This window comes from Buteo buteo, chromosome 24 (genome assembly GCF_964188355.1).
Source record: "Buteo buteo chromosome 24, bButBut1.hap1.1, whole genome shotgun sequence".
Classification (NCBI taxonomy): Eukaryota; Metazoa; Chordata; class Aves; order Accipitriformes; family Accipitridae; genus Buteo; species Buteo buteo.
Window position 1 is genome coordinate 7,163,421 of NC_134194.1, and position 17,704 is coordinate 7,181,124.

Sequence of the window (17,704 nt, forward strand, 5' to 3'; positions counted from 1 at the left end):
AAGAACCAGCGCAAAGAATCCGAGAGCCACGTTTGCTTTATTGAAGGTCACTACACGACGTCAAGCAGTAAGGCAACAGTCGCCTGTCAGGGAGGGGAGCAGGGACACACCTTTCCTATCACCTACAAGCACCTACGGGGAGGGGAGGAAAAAACAACCCAAACCTCACCGAGCTAATTAGACCGCTCAGAATATCATAAATCAACGCAGCTTTTTGTTTTCAGTGAGAAACCGAGCATTCATGAGCAGGTCGTGCAAACACCATCCCAGCGGCGGAGGGGGACGGCAGCTCGAGGCCTGGGTCAGCCGCCATCTTGTCCCTGGAAGGCTCTTTTCCACATTAGTGTCACGAGCGTGGTGGCTATTTTGGCTACTGAAAAGAAGTCACAGCCAAAGGTTGAGTGCTTTGTTATCTGGACAGGTAAAGCCGCAGCAGGCGCTAGCACTAGACATGAACGACGAACTACAAGTCTTAAACTCATGCTGTACAACTGTGTGTAACCTACGCGAAGTTGTAAACGTGATGCCTCGGCCGCTTCGAGACCCGCTGCAGGATCTAGGCTGTAAGGCGCGCGGCCCCCCTGGGCACACCAAGGCAGATTTCTCGTGCTACGGGAGATGTTTTTGGGTGCTGCACCACCACCTCCCCTGGAGAGTGGGCAGCCTCGTCCCGCCCTCCCGTGCAGAGGATTTGCAGCTCCAGGCTGGCAGAACCATGGCACAAGTGTCTCGAGCAACACAGCCGCGGCTGGCTGGGATTCAAGCCTTTCCCAGCACAGCAGCACATCAAAGCCCATCAGAAATGTTTAACGAAGGTCAATGTCTGAACTGGGAATGCTCTGCAGGAAGAGCGATCTCACCCACTTGCACTAAGCTATGGAGTTACTGGTAATTCAGTATCCTGGATACACTGCTCTTAATTACTGATTTTAGCTTGGACTACAGCCAAATTACACCCCAGATAAATTACCTCATGGTACAGTGTATGCTAGTTAATGTATAACTGTCTTCCTACCTTTATACCTCCCTCCCACCCACCCTAACTGGAAAAAGACAAGAGTATGAACTCAAACAGCCTCTGTAGTTTTACATATACCAGACCTAATCTTAACTCTCCAGGTTTCATACTCTGATCGCTACCCCTATTAACACACATTAATTGATCTGAAGACTGCCAGGCAGCCTCTCTGGAGCATCCCTGCCTCAGTCAAGAGCTGTGGCAGAACCTGAATTCCCAGCTCGCAGCACGTCATGCTACCACATCCACCTGCAACGCAGCGGGCTGACAGTGGGCTCGGTTGCCAGTCAAATCCATGAACACTACAGTACACTATATTTTCCGTTTAAAGGCAAACTGATCATTTCCTTTGTGAAAACAGATCTATCACCTTGGCTACGCAAGCTACGCATGCCAGAGTGGTAGGGTTGTACATCCCAATCACCCACAGCTGAGGTATCCTACGAGGAAGCAGAAAACCAAAAGAAAGCATCACGCTGCTGCCAATAACTTGCCAATAACGCAGCAGATGTGGCCACCTCTTAAAATGTTTCTTTGGGAAGGGCATAGCTCTGTGTGAAAAAGAAGTCATTCACTATTGAGTATGTAACATCAGGTTTGTGGGCTGACATGAAGAAAAACCAATATGGGTTCTTTTCTGTTGATAAAACCAAATTCAGCCAGGTGTAGTGCGAATCTGGAGAAAGCGACATCTTTCTCTGTGCTGAAACACATGCTGCAAGTTAAACTAGCCTGTGGCAGTGTGGGGAAGCAGAGCGGTAGTTAGTGGGCACTACGACAAGAGGAGAGAGAACAAACCATCCCAAACCACGGCACCCTCAGCTGCCTCTCGCGGCCCGGCTGGGGCCCGTGGCACACACCCACACATCACAAAGGAGCTCTCACAGAACGTTTCACCAGGTGCTTTCCTCACTGTGACAGTCCATCCTGCGGCCAGCCATCGGGGCGCAAGCATTGGGAGCGTTTATGGGAGCACTGGACCGAGGCTGAGCTCCACATGATGGGTGAGCCAGATGACCTCAGAGGTGTGATCGCCTTCCTCACTGGGTCGGATTGGAGCAGTGAGGTTTTTAAACTCATGCTTCATCTTGAAACTCACGGTCACTTCACCCTCTTCTTTCTGTGGGGTGACCTTGATGAAAACTCCTACCTTATTGGCTTTTCTGAAGGCAATAACGCTGCAAGGCAGAAAACAAAAGAACACTTGGTCAGCCAAGTTCTCCAACAATTGTTCTGAGAGATTTATTCTAACACCATGTAAAAGGGATGCTCAGTTTACAGCCCATAGGCTGAATACGCCCTGCTAGAACAGCTGCCCTGGTTTGTAGCTTACTCCCTGCTTTCTTTTTCCAGGGGGCCCACAGCCCCTCCTGCCCCACATTCAGAACGTGGGTGCCCCCCTTTATGCTGACAGCTGCTGGCACATCTGTCAAACAGAACATGCCTGCTTTGGCCATGGGAGCTATGTACCCAGCAGTGCAACAAAGAAGGGCCACAGCATATAGCTCAAGTTGCTCTGTAAGACGCTGCAGAACATACTCCATTTTGAAGGCTGGAGGCAGCTCTCTCACACACCCTACTGTGTAGTTCTCACCGCTACCATGAACCCTCTGCTTGCAAAGGAAAGGATTACACAGAGTATTCTGGAGAGAATTAGTACCACCACCTACAACTCAACTGCTGTAACAGCATACCTTGCCTCAAAGGGAACAAAAGTATCCTGAATAGTTCAAACCACAAGCAGAAAGATTTGCATTGCTGATCTCTGACTCCCCCGAAAACCACACCCCACTCCCCCCGAGGAAAACCTGAAAAAGAAGCCCCCAAACATGCTGAAGACACAGAGGAGTGTGAGTTACTTGGTTGAAGTGCCAAGTTTTTAAGGGACAGGATCCCCACAGGACAAACAACACTCACTCAGGGTCATCCTGGAAATCTTGAGGCTCTGCCAGCTCATCGTATTCTGCCGCAGCATCTTTACCAGCCAAAATAAGCTCCTTGGGAGGAACTGTCACCTGAAACAGAACAGGAAGAGAAGAAGCCTTTCAGCACTGATCACCACCTACACTGTGAGCAGGAGAGAGCCCTCCCCTTCTGAAGGCTGCTTTACTATGGTTTAACAGAGAAGTGATTCATCCTGGGCTTTTGTGGAGGAAACCACACCAGTACCACCTGGTTACCACTCTACCAGTGAAACTGTGGATTTCTCCCTTGGGTTCTGGATCTGAATGGAAAGATACAATTTCTAAACACTTTATGATCTGATGTTTACACTAGTGACAGTCATTTAAACTCCAAGGAGAAAAATGCAATGCAGTTAGCAGACACTGAAGGACATATGAAAAGTGTGATCTGTGAAAGGATAAACGGGAGTGGAAAACCTTGGAAGAGGCTTGGGCTTGCACAGCAGGAGGGCACAATACCTTGGCAGTGCTGTTGATGTTGTCAGGGTCTCCCTCCTCACACTCCAGCAGCGTGACATGTGTGATGTTCTCCACTGGATTGGTCAGAGTCAGAAGGACTTGGCTCTCCTGGGGAGATTCAGGAATCACAGTTTAAGACGCAATTCTCTAAAATTCATTGTTACTGTTAGCACCTCCAACTTCTGTGACTGATCAACACCTTCAAAAATTGCACTACATACACTCAAGGGACGGATAGCGAACACCCCCAGTCTCTAAGAAAGGTGCCAATGCCATGCGCAGCACTCTTTCTTAATGTAAGTAATAGACATCTTTGGAATCTAGCCAAGATCTCAACTCCACACCTTTTATTCTTCAGATATTGGTGTATGCATGTGATGCCAGATGTCACACTGCACAGTAATCTACTCATTCAGAGTGACAAGTACATGCAGTGTAATTCCGACCACTCCCTTAAACCCTGCACCCTCTCTAAATGGAGAAAGCGAAGCCCTCAGGCAGCAATCATCACACCATGTCATCTTCCAGAAAGATCCCACATCCACGCCTCCCGGCTGCGTCTCATGCTAAGATATTTCCGGAAAAAAGTACTGACCTTCATGTAGCGCAGGTTGGGAATAGACATGATTCTCACTTCAGGGATATAGTTACTACAACAAGAACAAAGCAAATGACCATGATGGACTGTGTTGCTGTCTATAACCTACCTCTTGAAGTAGAGGGATGTCTTCACAGACATCCAGCTACCTTGTTCAATGCTATTAGAGCTTAGCTTACATTAAAATGAAGTGTTCTTTTGCTATATAAGCCTAATCCTACAAACTCCTGATACTGTGCGGGGCTAGCACAGCATGCAATGTCTTTTTCAAACTGCTGAAGTCTTGAGCAAACTTCTTAGAAGATAAGGGAGCAAACTTACTATGGATAAGCTGCATAAATTAAAAATGTGATTACGCCATCCTAAGAGATGGCACAATCACACAGGAGGTCAAATCAAGACAACAAAAGAAATGAAAATAGAAGGCATTAACTACGCATGGATAGGTGGCTGTTCTCCCCAGTCCCATATCTTACTTACACAGCAACCAGCTGGATCTTGAATTTGATAGATGTTGGATTGAATTCTGGTTTGCTCAGGTTATGTTCACATTTCTAGAGACAAAGATATTTTAGTCAGCACACAAAGACAGTGTGCAGTCCCAAACCAAAGAATCAGAGCTGCAAGCACTGTGCCACTAGCCATGGCACTACTGGCCTCTAGCACAGTGCAGACAAAAACTACCCTGGCGTGCATGTAGCCATTGTTTTGTCAAGTTATTGATACTCTGAAAATGTCGTAACCAGCAACATCAGTGCAATCTCAGAAACATCGGATTTGGAATCTGGCTTAAAAACACTCAGACACTCACTGACTGCAGGAGGAAGAAGGCACAAATAACTGCAAGCCCTTTGACTTATGCTCCAGGATCCATTAAAAAAACCAAACAGCTGGAACTCAGGACTGACCTCCTCACACGCTACTTTCAAATATAGGCTCAGTCTCATACTACATATTTCTGAGAAAATATTCTGCATTTGCAAACCATTCTGCATCTTAAATACTTACAAGAATATTGCTCTATTACCCTGGGAACTAGATAAATATCCCTGTTTCACTGAGAAAACAAGCAGCTTTTTGAAGACCACATAGTAAGCCAACAGCAGAACTTGGATTTAATTCTTGCCTACCTTCACTTCCCAGGTCTCTAATTTTCTTCTCTGAAATGTTCTCTTTCTGCCTTCACTCTAAGGGCATCTTCAGTATTCTGCACTGCCTCTCACTAGTATTTTGTTTGCTCACTTTGATTTTTGTCTTTACTAATAGCAGAAATTTTAAAATTCTGACTGTACTGGCAGACTTCTACGATTCTTTGGCTAGGCAGAGCACACAGACCCTTACGCAAACCCACCTTTCTATCTTTATGCATCTTTGACAAAGTTGTCCCCCTTTCACAATCTTCACCATGTCAGAAATGCGACAGCCTCCCTCACCTCCTAGTGCTGTTACCAGTAATTTGGTTGAGAACTTCCAACACCAGAAGCATTTGAGCAGTTTCTTCTAAAAAGAAATACACAGCCCATTTCCCACAATCCAAGTTCTGTGAGCCTAGAAAAAGCACTTTTTTGTACTTAATTACCTACCCGACAGCGCAGTGAACGTTTGATCAGGAGGTGCTTATGACGTGGGTAGAGCTGGGAAGCGCAGATCGGCTGGAAGTCAGGCTGCAGCAGACGCTGACGCAGAGTCGTCACTGGGTGCACAGCAGAAAGCAAGACAAATTAACGTTGCACTCAGACACTGGAACTTGAGCTAGATTCTACATATGCGCTGGCTCAAGAGCAAGCGTGCCGCGCACTGTGTGCAGACATGCTACAATCTAAGAAACTGAATTTCACCCGCACCCAATAATTCAGAAGCCACTGGCAAGTGTCACTGTTTCTAGCAGTGAAAGAATGGAAGTATAAAGGGCTGCCCTTACTGGACACGGTAACACGACAGCAACATCAGTGCCAGCCCAGGAGAAACAAGGGACCCTGATCTCTATTCAAAGCTCAGATGAGGTGGAAACAGAATTTTGTAATCATCTAGAAAATAAGTTCTTTCCTCCCCCAAGGGCTAATGCATTTTCATGGCTTTGTTACCCTCACAGCTGGATGCTGCACGAGTACAATATACAGCTTCTCAGCAAGGAGTTTGAGTAATTCAGACTCATGCAGAGACTTGGTGACTACATAGTTCCTGAGGCAAAGAACTCCCAGCAGCCAAAACTCCCATGGGTTTCTCCAAAAAAAAGAGGCTCCTCACTGTTCCCAGTGTCTAAGAGGCAGTGAGCCACCTGGCAGCCTCTGCCTCACTGCGGAGAATCACAAAAGTTGTCTTTACCAGCATCATACTCTCACAATGCTGACAGTCTCATGAGAGAAGGAGACGAAGACTATCTACTCCTTTCCATAAATCTTTCATGAATTAATTAATATTGGCGGACTTTGTAGGCCTGCAGGACTATCAAGAACATCTATCCTACTTAGAGCCAGCTCAGCAGAAAGTCCACATTGCTTTCTGTACCTGCTGTTTTATCCTGTTCTCTCCCAAGTTTAGTTGACCATTTTACAATATTTGCTGATTAAATCACGAGCCAGCTAAATAACTGGCAAGCATATGCAAGCTGTTGTAAGCTGATGTCAAAAGTAATGTGCAATTGTTACTTCACAGGTCAGTTTTGGCTCCAACTCCTCAGCAGCTCAGCTACCTCGTTATTTCCAGCTATTACTTGAACAAGGACATCAGCTCTTTTCTCCATCCAAAAGCTGACACTTCACATGCAGAGAAATTAAGGTCAGCAAGAAAATGAAACAACCGTTAAGAGGCCTGATGTATTTGGCTCTGAGCTTTCCATGTACAACATGAACCTGAGGCTGCATTCAAAGTTACCATTTTAAAAGTCACAAATTTCCCACCATTTCAATCCCAGCATAAAAATTACTAAAATCTTGGGCCAATAGGAACCCCACAGACAAGTTTCCAGGCACTGCCTATGTTATAAAATGTAAGGGCAAAAAGTGACAGAATATTAAGGTATTACCTTCTGTCAGATTGATGGGTCTTGTGTAGTAATCCTCAGGAAGAGGTTCCACTTCTTCCACTGCATCAGCTGGCTCAATCTTGATCTCCTTCTGGTCCTCTCCTTCTTTCAGGCTGAAGCAAAGTGAGGGACAACTCGGTCATAAAATATAGTACGTGTGCTCTGACAGACAGCAACAGCACTAACTGCATTATAACACAGAAGGCAGTGAGAGCTAAGACTGCAAGACAATAGTAACTGCATAAGGATGTGAGCAGTCACTTGTTTCTACTGGGAGAAAGCAAAACATCTGGAGCTGCTGCACAGAGATGCCTGAGGATTTGACATCTCTAATGCTGCAAAGAAGAAAGCTCCTTTCACTGCTATCCGCGAATAAGGTTCATCATCCTTCTGAAGCTGCTTTATTGCTCTGTTGCCTACACCTCTTATCCTTTCCACAAAGGTAACCCCAACCCTGAGACTCACGAGAGTCCAGCGAGGGCACTGATCGGTGCTCCGGGCCTCTGGCGCTGTAGTCTGGTTCCAAGACCATATTTGTCCTACAAGGAAAAAAGGAACTGTCAGCTTCAGGTCTGCTTCCTGCCAGGACAAAAAGACCTACTGCAAACTCATCCTTTGAGCTGCATGACAAGCATAGGGAGACAAGCAAAGGAAAGCAAAAAATGAAAGGTATTCAGTGCTTCCCAAGATTTTTTTTCTGCTCAAACTGTTAGTAAGGAGAAAACAATTACCACTGCACTGGAGACAGGGAGAGACAGATACAGATGTATGTGTCTACTGCTTATAAAGCTTTTGCTCTTTCCTTAAATCACCAGCCTGCACTACTGACACATTTTCCCTTGATCTTCTCTTCAGAGCAATAGCATATCAAGCAGTGCAGAATGAGAGCTCAGCTGCCAAAAGAACTGAGTCTCTGTGGGTATGCATCCATCTGAAATGCTCTGTAGCACTACTAGAAGCAGCTGGAAGGTTCAGCCTCCTACAAGCCTTGTTATCTACAGGTCTATCTCACCAGGCACCACCAATTGGCAGGAATAGCTGAGCTACTCCTCAGCTTTCTACAGCTGAACTGTACACAGGGTGCTTCTGGCCACAACTGAAAACCTGAATTCTCACCAAACGAGAAATCTGAGTACCAGCCTACCCTGGTGATTCTTCAAGGATCGGAAGATTCACGTTAGCGCCATTTGCCTTGGGCAGACAGATGGCTGTGTCTGAGCCGAGCTTTGTGAAGGACTGCTTTTCAAGCATATGTTACTTACCCAGACACTGCCCCATTTGTAAGCTAACAAAAAATAATTTTCTTCGTAAAAAATGTTACCCTCTAACTAGTTAGCCTTCATGTGTGTTTGTTCTGGGCACATCCAAGTCAGAGGCCCTGAGGCAAGGTGAAGAGTAGGATCTGTCACTCCCCTTCAGTTGGTATCATGAGAGCTTTAACACCAGCAGAAACTGTGAAAAGACTTACCACTACGTGTATAGTGTGTTGCTGTGGAGAGCCCCCAAAATAGCAGCAGGTAGCAACGGAGACAAAAAATGCAGCCATAAGACACAAGCAAGGGCACAGAGCAAGCACAGTTAATTGAGAAGTAGCAAGCATATGCCGAGTCACCCAGCTAAACAAAGTAAGCATTTACCTGCCAGTTACAATAAACAAGTCATTCAGGCCACAACCAAGTCTTAAGGTTAATTTCAGTTGAGACTTCATGCAGAAAAGTGCCAGACAATGTTGATCTAACTGTTACTGAACCATGGTATGCAACTGTCCTGAGAAAGAGCTACCACTATTGTGACTGCGGTTGCACTGCATTTCACTGCTGGATAACATGTTCCTTTGCATGGCAAGTGTAAACCTTTCTGGCATTATCAGAGAGGACTATTAGAGAGAGAGGCAGTATAATGCACAGTAATGGGTGTAAAACTACCTGTCCCTAAAGAAACCCATGTGCCCTAGCACATTTTCTTCACGTTCTCAATAAAAAAAACCCTGAGCAGCCCTATGGTGCTACCAACTATCTAATCTTTGAAGATGAGGCTGTTGTCCATCACTTGTCCTGCTCTGAGAGCACAGTACTCCCAGCTCACCGAAAAGGCCAGGGGCATGTAGTTTCGGCGTCGCACCAGCTTCTTCCGGTCCCGCTCGATCTTCTCTTTCTGAGCCAACTGCTGGTAGTACTCAACCAGTTTGTTAATCTAGAGGGATGAAAAGGAACAGATACTCAGTGAACAAGGAACAAATGCCAGACCAGCTGCAGTATTTATCTGTGAAGAAGCTGGGGCTCCGGCTACTTGTTTCACTCTGATCCTAGTACTAGCTGTGTTTTGAAGGATATACATTAAAGAAGCCTGTGTGTCTTAACTCCCACTGCGGGTGACAAACTGACCCTCCTTTGGGATTGACGTCTATCAGAAAGCAGTGTCCAACTCTCACTGTGCAGTTAGGCAACTGAGACTTTGTTCACGGATCTGCCATGACTGGACACAGTAATGTCACATGGCCAAAACCAAGCAATTTGGATTAGTGGAGCAAACAGCATCTTTCCTCCCACCCAAGGCTGATCACGTTTAGTGTAGATCCCTAACTGGTGACAGGGAAGGACAGTAAAGGTGTAGTTCTGTTTTCCAGATCCTAAACACCCTCTTGGTCAAAAAACAGCTTTTTTTCACATACATATGTAGCATATTCATTAGTGTCATTTTAACAGCACTGTTAGATATGATTTAATTCAGTCAAGGTGGAGATTAGGAACTGGAACTGGTATCTGAAGGATTACATAGATGCAGAAAAAGTCATTGAGAATGCCTGGCGCCTCTAACAGTTTTTTCTAGCTGATGCGTCTCAGCCTAAGCACGGCCTTCCCCTTCACTCACCCTCTGTGCATGAGGATTCTCCGGCTCCTGCCAGCCACCACTAGCTGCACGAGAAAGAGAAAAAACAAAGTCCTCAGGAGAAGGTTTCCAGACTCTGCAAAGAAATCACACCTAACACCCAACTATCTCAGTTTTACTCAAGAAATATGACATTCCCTATTTTTGCTACACTTACCATTGCAACTCCTTAAGTTCAAGCCTGCACAAATGCACACGTCTGAAAGCTTTTCACAGGCAGACTTGGGCTGAAGGCTCTTTACCAGCTTTTATACTGTGTTTTTAAACAACTGCTGTTTGAGAAATAATCAGGACAGCACCTAGGAGTCACTTCAGCAGCAGGTACATCAGTTTACAAGAACCATCTCTTACTACTGGCTGCCCATGTCCCCGCATCTTCAGCTCTCATTCTTCAGTCACATCAACACTGGAAGTCAAAGGATCTGCTTGATCTACTCAGCCCCATTTCTGGAGCCCGACAGATATTTTCTGCATGTCTTATGCACCAAGAAATAGATGAAAGCTTTGTTCCAGTGATGTCACGAAGAGAAAAACCAAGTACAAACACTGCCTAGCAACTCTGGAATAAGTGAACATAAGTGACAGAAAGTAAATTAGATGTTTATGCTGTCAGACTGAGTGGCTTCAAAGTCTCTGAAGATACACAAACAAGATCTCAAGTGTGGGGAGAGCGCACCAACTAAAAATGCCCCTTGTTTGACAGCTTTCTCACTAGTCAGGTTAACATGAGCATGGAAGTGGGTCAAACGTTCCCCTAACTCATCTCAGCTCTTCAGAGGAGACTTCAGCAACAAACCATTTTCCTGTGAATCTCCAACTCTGACTCAAAACCTGGACAGATATTACGTATATTGTACAGTGAGAAACTAATTTGATGATCTGTTACCGTCAAAACACAATCTGGGCTCCTGATGTTATTCAGTTTTCTGTCTTTGGCTGTCACTTACCGACAGACTTGTCTGCCATGCCCACATCTCGGGAAGTCCAGCGGCAAAATCCACAGGCCAGGTAATACGCTTTCTTCATGGTAGTCTTGGCTGGGTCGTCAGGGAGTGGAGCAGGAATGCTTGTGGCCCGGGTGGAAAGGGTGTGCATGCAGCAGGGGCAGTCAAAGCAGTTAGCACACCTGTAAAGACAAAGGCCTATAAGACAGTGCTCTGACAAGGGTCCCAGGCGAAGGAAAATATTCTCAACAAAAAAATCAAGATTAAACTAACAGACCTTTTCATCTTATGCAACAGTGTTAGGGAAAGAGGGCAACAGAGCCATCAATGCAAACAGGAGGGGTTCAAAGTCAACGTAAGAATCGCAACAGTGAGAAATACTGGGTGATACTAAAAAACCCTTTGTATTATGAAAGCAGGTCATCAAAAGAACTAAAATGTGAAGACCACATGATACATCATGGAAAGACTCTTATTCCCCAAAACAGACTAACAGGTAGCAAGAAGCGATGTAATTTTTGAGGAGAGTTTCAGATACACATGGTCAGGTGTTGATTAAGGAAGGAGCTGCTTAAAATAGGGAGTCTTGATGAAAAAAGCCAAAGCAACCTTACCTGTTCTTTTTCAGCTTGGCTTCAGCTGAAGGCATGTTTTCCAGGCAGCTGGGGCAGTAGTGAGAGTCCACCTGATGAACAAGATGGTCACATCACACTTCCTGGCATGCTTTTGTCTAGACCGCATGCTGGCAGCAGCCTGAAACTCTGCCACACGATTTAACAAGGCTTTGTGTCTGGCAACAGACAGGTGAAGTCAGGGAAGACTTGAGACATTTTTTGGTATCTGAAATCTTGACCCGTATCAGCTGGATTTTGATCTTTAATAATGTAAGTCAGAAGGTTTCTTAAGTCAAGATAGATTAAACTACTCCGCCTAGTAAATGGGAAAAGGACAACTGGGTGTTGACCTTTTGCAGTTACCACAACTTCACTTTTCAGCTGAACAACATGGTATTTTCCATTTATATCTAAATTTATTCTGACCTTGTACTTACACTGGTCAGATATACATACATTTCAGAAAATGCTTTTTATCTGTCTGCTGTCACAAACTCATTTTGTCCATTAAAACAACAGTAGCAAGAAGGGGGTCCCCTTCTTGAAGAGGAAAACAAACTTATCATTAAACATGGAAATGCACAATGACTGCACTTGTCACACTATAGCGAATTCATGATGGATGCAGCCTCGCGACAAATCTATTTTCCACTCTTCAGAGGCTTTAACATTTCTGAAGAGATACCTCTTCTGAGATCTGGGTTGCACAGTCACTCTTTTAAGGCTTTTCAAATCTATCATAATTTCTTAATTCACCCAGACTTCCACAAAATCAATTCCACCGATTTTATTATGATGACTTGCGAAGTCACACGAGCAGCCCCAGGATCAGGGCCTGCCCACGTTCTGCTCTGCACAAAAGCAGTGCTCCTGGCAGGCCCCCACGCACCAGCAGACTATCGCTCCAGCCTGGCGATAACCCACAGCTTAAGGCTCCAGCCATTCCTGGACAAAGCACAAACTCTCCACAGCAGAAATCCTACTGCATAACGTGGGGGAAAAGCTTGTCCAGGAGAAAATGAACTCATACCAAACACTCCCAACTGTTCTCAAATCAAGGACGGTGCTCTCTGGTCTCAGCACACCGCCTTTGTGGGGTTTGTTACTTTGATGCTGCCAACGCCACCCCATCCAGCACATCTCGGCGAGCCCCGGGGGCCGCGTCCCGGAGCAGCTCTCCCCTGTGAGAGGCACCAGCCCAAGCCCGGGAACGACTCGGTCTTCACCCCGGGCCGGGCCCCGCGGAGGGGTGTGGGTCGGTGGGCGTCCCTGCCCCTCCCCGGCCGGCCCCGGTGGGGATGTGTGTGGGGGAAGGGGTGCTTGTCTCTCCCTGCCGTGCCCCACAGCGGGGTGAGGGTCCCTGCTGCCCCCGCCGGGCCCCGCCGAGGGGCCGCTCCCACCCAGACGGGCCCCATGGCGGGGGGGGACGACACGACACCTCTCCTACGAGGGGAGGCCGCCTTCTCGCGGCAGTCCCCACCCCTGGTACGCGCGCCTCAGCCAATCACAGCCCGAACTCCGCCGACGGACAGGGGCGCAGAGCCAATCCAAAGCAAGTCACCGCCCTTTCCCTCATCCGCCGCCAATCGCCCCTCTCCATGCAGGCAGCGCTGCGCGCACCCCTCAGCCAATAGCGAGGCAGACAGCGAGTGAGCGGCGGGAGAGCCACCCAACCGGCGCGCGCAGAGAGGGCAACGTCCCGCCCCCTCCCCAACCGGTCTGCGGGCGCGGCGCGGCCGGGCCGCCGCTTACCTCGTGCGAGACGCACTCCAGGGAGCGGAGCTCGCTGCAGTACCGGCAGAAGTACAGCTGCGACAGCGGCGCCCGCATCTCCTTCTCCCCGCGCACCAGGTACAGCACCCGCTCCGACTGCAGCAGCGACGCCATCTTGGGAGGGGGGCGGCTGCCGGCCAGCCGCCGCACGCCGTCAGACGTCAGCGCCGCGCGTCACCGCGCCCACCCGCCCACGTGACCCCGGCGGGGCGGGGCGGGGCGGCGGCCGCCGCGTGGTCCGCCCGCCCGCCTCCCCCGGGGCGCCGTGGCCGCCTGCCAGCCGGAGGAGGAGCAGCAGCAGCAGCCCCGGCTCTGCCCGCGGCGGGGTCCCGGCTCAGCCCTGCGTCGCCCGGCGAAGCCGTCCGCTCGCCCCTGTGCTCCTCCGGGCTGGGTGGGGGAGTCTGGGGGGGGAGCGGGGCCGAGGCCTCCAGCTTGGCTGCTTCACGCGTGCCAGAGCGCTTGGGAACACGTTTTGGTGCGCCCTTCGCCGCCCACGTTCCCCTCTGAACCCGCAGGGTGCCGGGCTTCCTCATCCCCCGAAGGTGGTTTCTTTTCAGTCTCACGGTCGCTAAGACGGGGGATCCCGACAAAAACAAACCATCCCCGCGTCATGGAATCAGCGCAAAAGCGTGAGGTCTCCGAACGCCGCGTTGCGCTCCGCGTCCAGAGCTTGCATCAGCAAACCACCTCCGGTTTGCTCCTAGGCACGCCGCCCAAGCATCCGTTGCGGCCTGGCCTGCGGCATCGCTCCCCCGTTCTCACCCCGGTTCGCCCGTCCTCGCGCAGCGCCCGGTGTCAGCCCGTGGCCTCCGCCCGCCGCTTGCCCGTGCGGCTCCAGAGGAAACCCCTGCCTGCGAGGATCCGCCGCTGCTCGTGATAAAAACCCCACGTGCTTTTTATCCGACGGCAGCAGCTGGAGGGAGACGTGTTCTTGGGGAGGCAGGGAGGAGGCTGCCCGCCAGCCGCCTGTGTGCTGCTTCTGGGGGAGCGGGGAGCTGTGTGCCTGGAGGCTGGGGTGTCTGAGAGCATGTGGTAGTGGTTTCCACCACTGGGAATGCGGCACGTTTCCCCGGGAAAGGTGCGTATGAAGGGTGCGGTGCATGGGTCCCAGTGTGGGTGACACCAGGCTTGTGTCCCAGCAGGAAAATCAGAGCATCCCACCACCTTGCTTCCCGTGGCCGGCCAGGATTAGCTGCTGCTGGCTTTGCTCTTCAGCATTTGCCAACGGAGCAGAATATTCCACTGGGCAGCAGAAACGCCATTCCCAGCTGGTGGGCCGAGGTCTGCCGCCTCCCCGGAGACGCTCTCTGCTTGTGTCTATAAATCAACCCTGCCCCGAAGCCCCGGGGAGCACTGGCTGGCGCCTCGCTGCTGGGGTTTGACAGAGGGTTTCGGTGGTTTTGCTTTTCCCTCTTGCCCCAGGCGACAGAGGCAAGTGGGGGCACGTAAGCCCTGCTGTTGGCGAGGCAGGAGGGGAAGAGGAACGGGGAAAAAGCCCTTTATGAAGCTGTTCTGCTATGAAATATCCCCAGGGTGCCTCCTTGACACCTGAGACCTTCGGGTTTGGCTCCAGACGGGTCTGACCCCATCCGGCGTTGGGGTGAGCTGGAGCGTGTTCTATGCTTTATCCCGGTATATAAAAAAGGTCCTGCCTGCCTTGCCCTTCCTTTCCCCCACCCTCTCTTCCCCTTCCCCTCCTCTCCCTCCCCTGCCGCCCCCCGCGGGCCGGGCGGGGCCAGTCGGAGGCTCCCTCCCCCGCCGGGGATCCTGCCGCTGCCTTTCGCCGGAGCCGGGCTGCAGGTAAAGGGGGGTGCGGGCAGGCAGGAGGGCAGGCAGGGCAGGCTACGGCCGCCACCTCTTCTGCCCCGCGGTGGAGGTTCGTCCGGGTGTGTGTGTCCCCCTCCCCGGGGTGCTGGAGCCAGGGGCGGCTGCGGGTGGGACGGATTGGGGGGGGGGCTCAGCCCGGTGCTCCGGCAGAAGGCAGCTGTGGGGTCCATGGAGGGATGGTGACCCCAGCCCTGCTGCTAATTAAGCCATTAACTCCGTGAGTCAGCAGGAGGCACCGCGGGGGGGTGGGGGTCCCCTGAAGCGAGAGGGGCTCCGGCTGCCCTGGTCCCACCGTTTTACCACCCAATGACCCACTCGTGAGTGACCAGCAGGACGTCTGGTTGTGGCTTTGCTTTATCAGCTCCTTTAACAGCGGTAGCAATTAACAGGGAATTTTTTCCCTGGGCTGTTAATCCAGCTGCATCAAAGCACGTGGTAAATCCTGGGGCTTCTCAAAGGAGTCTTTACCAAAGCCCTTTGCTCTTGAAGAAGGCCGAGGGTGGATGTGGCCACAGGGGTCTCCCTGGAGAGAGCACTGGGGTGCTTAGAGCAATGGGGGGGGATTCTGGCTATGGGAGGGGTGGAGGGTGCTGCCCCATCACCCCTCTGCCTCTCCCTTGCAGGATGGACTTCACTGATCCAGCAGATCTCGTCACTCTCCCCAAGCACATCCTGGACATCTGGGTCATCGTCTTGATCATACTGGCCACCATCCTCGTCATGACAGCCCTGGTGCTCTGCCCGGCCACTGCCGTCATCATCTACCGGGTACGGACTCACCCCACGCGCAACGGCATCGTGTGAGGCGGAGGCGACGAGAGATGGCCGGCTTGCCGGGCAGGGGGTCACAGCCGTGGGATCCTGTGCCAGGGACCCCGTAGAGCCCGATGGGGTACCCCAAGAGCTGGGGAGAGATGGGCAGGAGCCGGGGTGGGCCAGCACCCAGGCGCCTGCCCCTGTACCTGGCTCTTGCCGGGTGAACCCACTGCCTCCTGTTTACCCACTGAACTCACGGGGACCCGTCGGGGAGATGGCAACCTGGGCACCAGCAGGGAGATGTGTGACTTTGCGGATGTGTCCAGCTAGAACCGACTTGCTCCCATGAGGCAGGCAGGCTGGTCTTGCCTTTGCTGGCGACCCTGTCTCCTCCCAGGCAAGCAGCAAGGAGTGGGAATGCCCAGCAAAGTTTTTTCTTCTTTGGAGTCCCAGCTGTCAGGATGGTTGGGAAAGAAGGGTCAAAGCAAGATGGATATGGCTTCTGGTTGTGCATTCAGAGACTCAGCTAAAAGCATCGGTGACAGAGCCCGTCCTGGCTGCGCAGCAGACATGCAGCTGGCACCAGCTTCTCCTCTATCAGATAACTGCTGAAACTGTAGGAAAAATCTATGGGGCGCTCGGTTCCTCTGGGTCTAGCAGGGCAGAGGGATGCGGGCAGCTTCTGCCAGCCTGCCTGCACGCTGGCTGTGCTTGGTGCTCCTGCCACTTGCCCGGCACGCTGGCCCTGTTGGGGGGGGGGTCTGTGCACCCCTTGCCTGGGCTGGCAAAGCGGGAGGAGCAGAGGGATTCGTGCCCAGGCAGTGGCAAGGGACCACATAAGCTCTTATATTGCCCCGGCTATGAAATAAATGGACTTTATACATGGGCGTGTTGTGCGGCTCTGTCCACACTACAGATGGTGTCCGGGTGCCTGTGCACAGGATCTGAGATACTTTGCAGCCTCTCCAGAAACCTTCCCTGCACTGACCTCCTGTACAGCCTTGGCTCGAGGTCCCCAGGGTTCTTGCCCAGCCTCTGAGCCCAGTGGCCGCAGCCCCGTGGGAGGCACACTGCTATCCTCACCCCACGCTCCGGGGGTGGAAACCCAAATTTGGCTGCGATAGCAGCAGCGACCATCAGACAGTGAGCAGGAAGGATCTCCAGGAACTTTCTGACAGTGGTGACGGCTGCTTTTCTCCCGCTTGGGTGATCGGCATCGCTCCCTCCCTGTGGCCTCGTGCCAGGCTCTGGCATGTGGCAGAAGTCCTGGGGCCGAAACGGCATCCTGGTGACTCACAGCGAGAAAGGTCGTGAATAATGAGATGAATCTGTCTGGGATATGGGGAAACACTACGGTGATGCTGGTGGGAATTGTTTAAATCCCATTTTCTCTGCTGGAAAGAGCAACCAGCCTCATGGTGTTGGAAACCCTGTGTCCCATCCCCATGCGGCTTGGTCCACGACAGCCAGCATCGGGTTTGCTTTTGGTGTTGGGGCTGGAGGGGCAGGCAATTCCCAGGGAAGCAGGACCTTGGGCGAACACCTCCCTCCCCAGGGAGAGGGCCCAGCATGGGGACACAGCCCCCGCGGAGCGGAAACGCCTGCGCTGGAGCTGTGGGCTGTGGTTGGGCTGGGAAGGGAGCTTACATGTATTCCTTGCCTGGCCCAGAAACAAATTTCTGTTTTGAGCTGTTGTCTCTCTCTCTCCCCTCTCAAGTTGCAGAATTTGAGACAAAAAAACAGAGTTATTTTCCTGTTGTTCTCTCTCTCTTCCTCCCTCGCTGGCATGGCACGGTGGCGGCAGCTGGAGGAGATTATGGCTGTGCTGGGTGGGAGC

The 17,704-nt window shown here is 50.9% G+C and overlaps 2 protein-coding genes across 5 annotated transcripts; one reads left to right on the forward strand and one right to left on the reverse strand.

The window, feature by feature from the left end:
- Positions 1–18: 18 nt before the first annotated feature.
- On the reverse strand, positions 19–13,473 carry DCTN4 (dynactin subunit 4). 2 transcript variants are annotated; one of them, XM_075056718.1, is made up of 13 exons: positions 13,264–13,473; positions 11,512–11,582; positions 10,901–11,079; positions 9,936–9,979; positions 9,150–9,257; positions 7,530–7,603; positions 7,065–7,177; positions 5,623–5,732; positions 4,520–4,593; positions 4,037–4,091; positions 3,442–3,549; positions 2,936–3,033; positions 19–2,196 (listed from the first exon to the last, which is right to left on the reverse strand). In XM_075056718.1, exons 1-13 carry the CDS (start codon positions 13,396–13,398, stop codon positions 1,983–1,985), a joined length of 1,383 nt encoding a protein of 460 aa, XP_074912819.1. In that variant the 5' UTR covers positions 13,399–13,473; the 3' UTR covers positions 19–1,982. The 2 variants fall into 2 exon arrangements, with proteins under 2 accessions (XP_074912819.1, XP_074912820.1); XM_075056719.1 differs by lacking the exon at positions 13,264–13,473 and adding an exon at positions 12,542–12,933.
- Positions 13,474–13,600: 127 nt separating this feature from the next.
- Positions 13,601–16,750, forward strand: SMIM3 (small integral membrane protein 3). 3 transcript variants are annotated; one of them, XR_012654303.1, is made up of 3 exons: positions 13,601–13,918; positions 14,427–14,597; positions 14,707–14,883. XR_012654303.1 is itself a non-coding variant. In XM_075056728.1 (3 exons), exons 1-3 carry the CDS (start codon positions 13,895–13,897, stop codon positions 15,913–15,915), a joined length of 579 nt encoding a protein of 192 aa, XP_074912829.1. In that variant the 5' UTR covers positions 13,608–13,894; the 3' UTR covers positions 15,916–16,750. The 3 variants fall into 3 exon arrangements, 1 of the variants encoding a protein (XP_074912829.1); XM_075056728.1 differs by lacking the exons at positions 14,427–14,597; positions 14,707–14,883 and adding exons at positions 13,989–14,362; positions 15,735–16,750 and having other exon boundaries at positions 13,608–13,918; XR_012654304.1 differs by lacking the exons at positions 13,601–13,918; positions 14,427–14,597 and adding an exon at positions 14,194–14,362.
- The last annotated feature ends 954 nt before the right edge of the window (positions 16,751–17,704 follow it).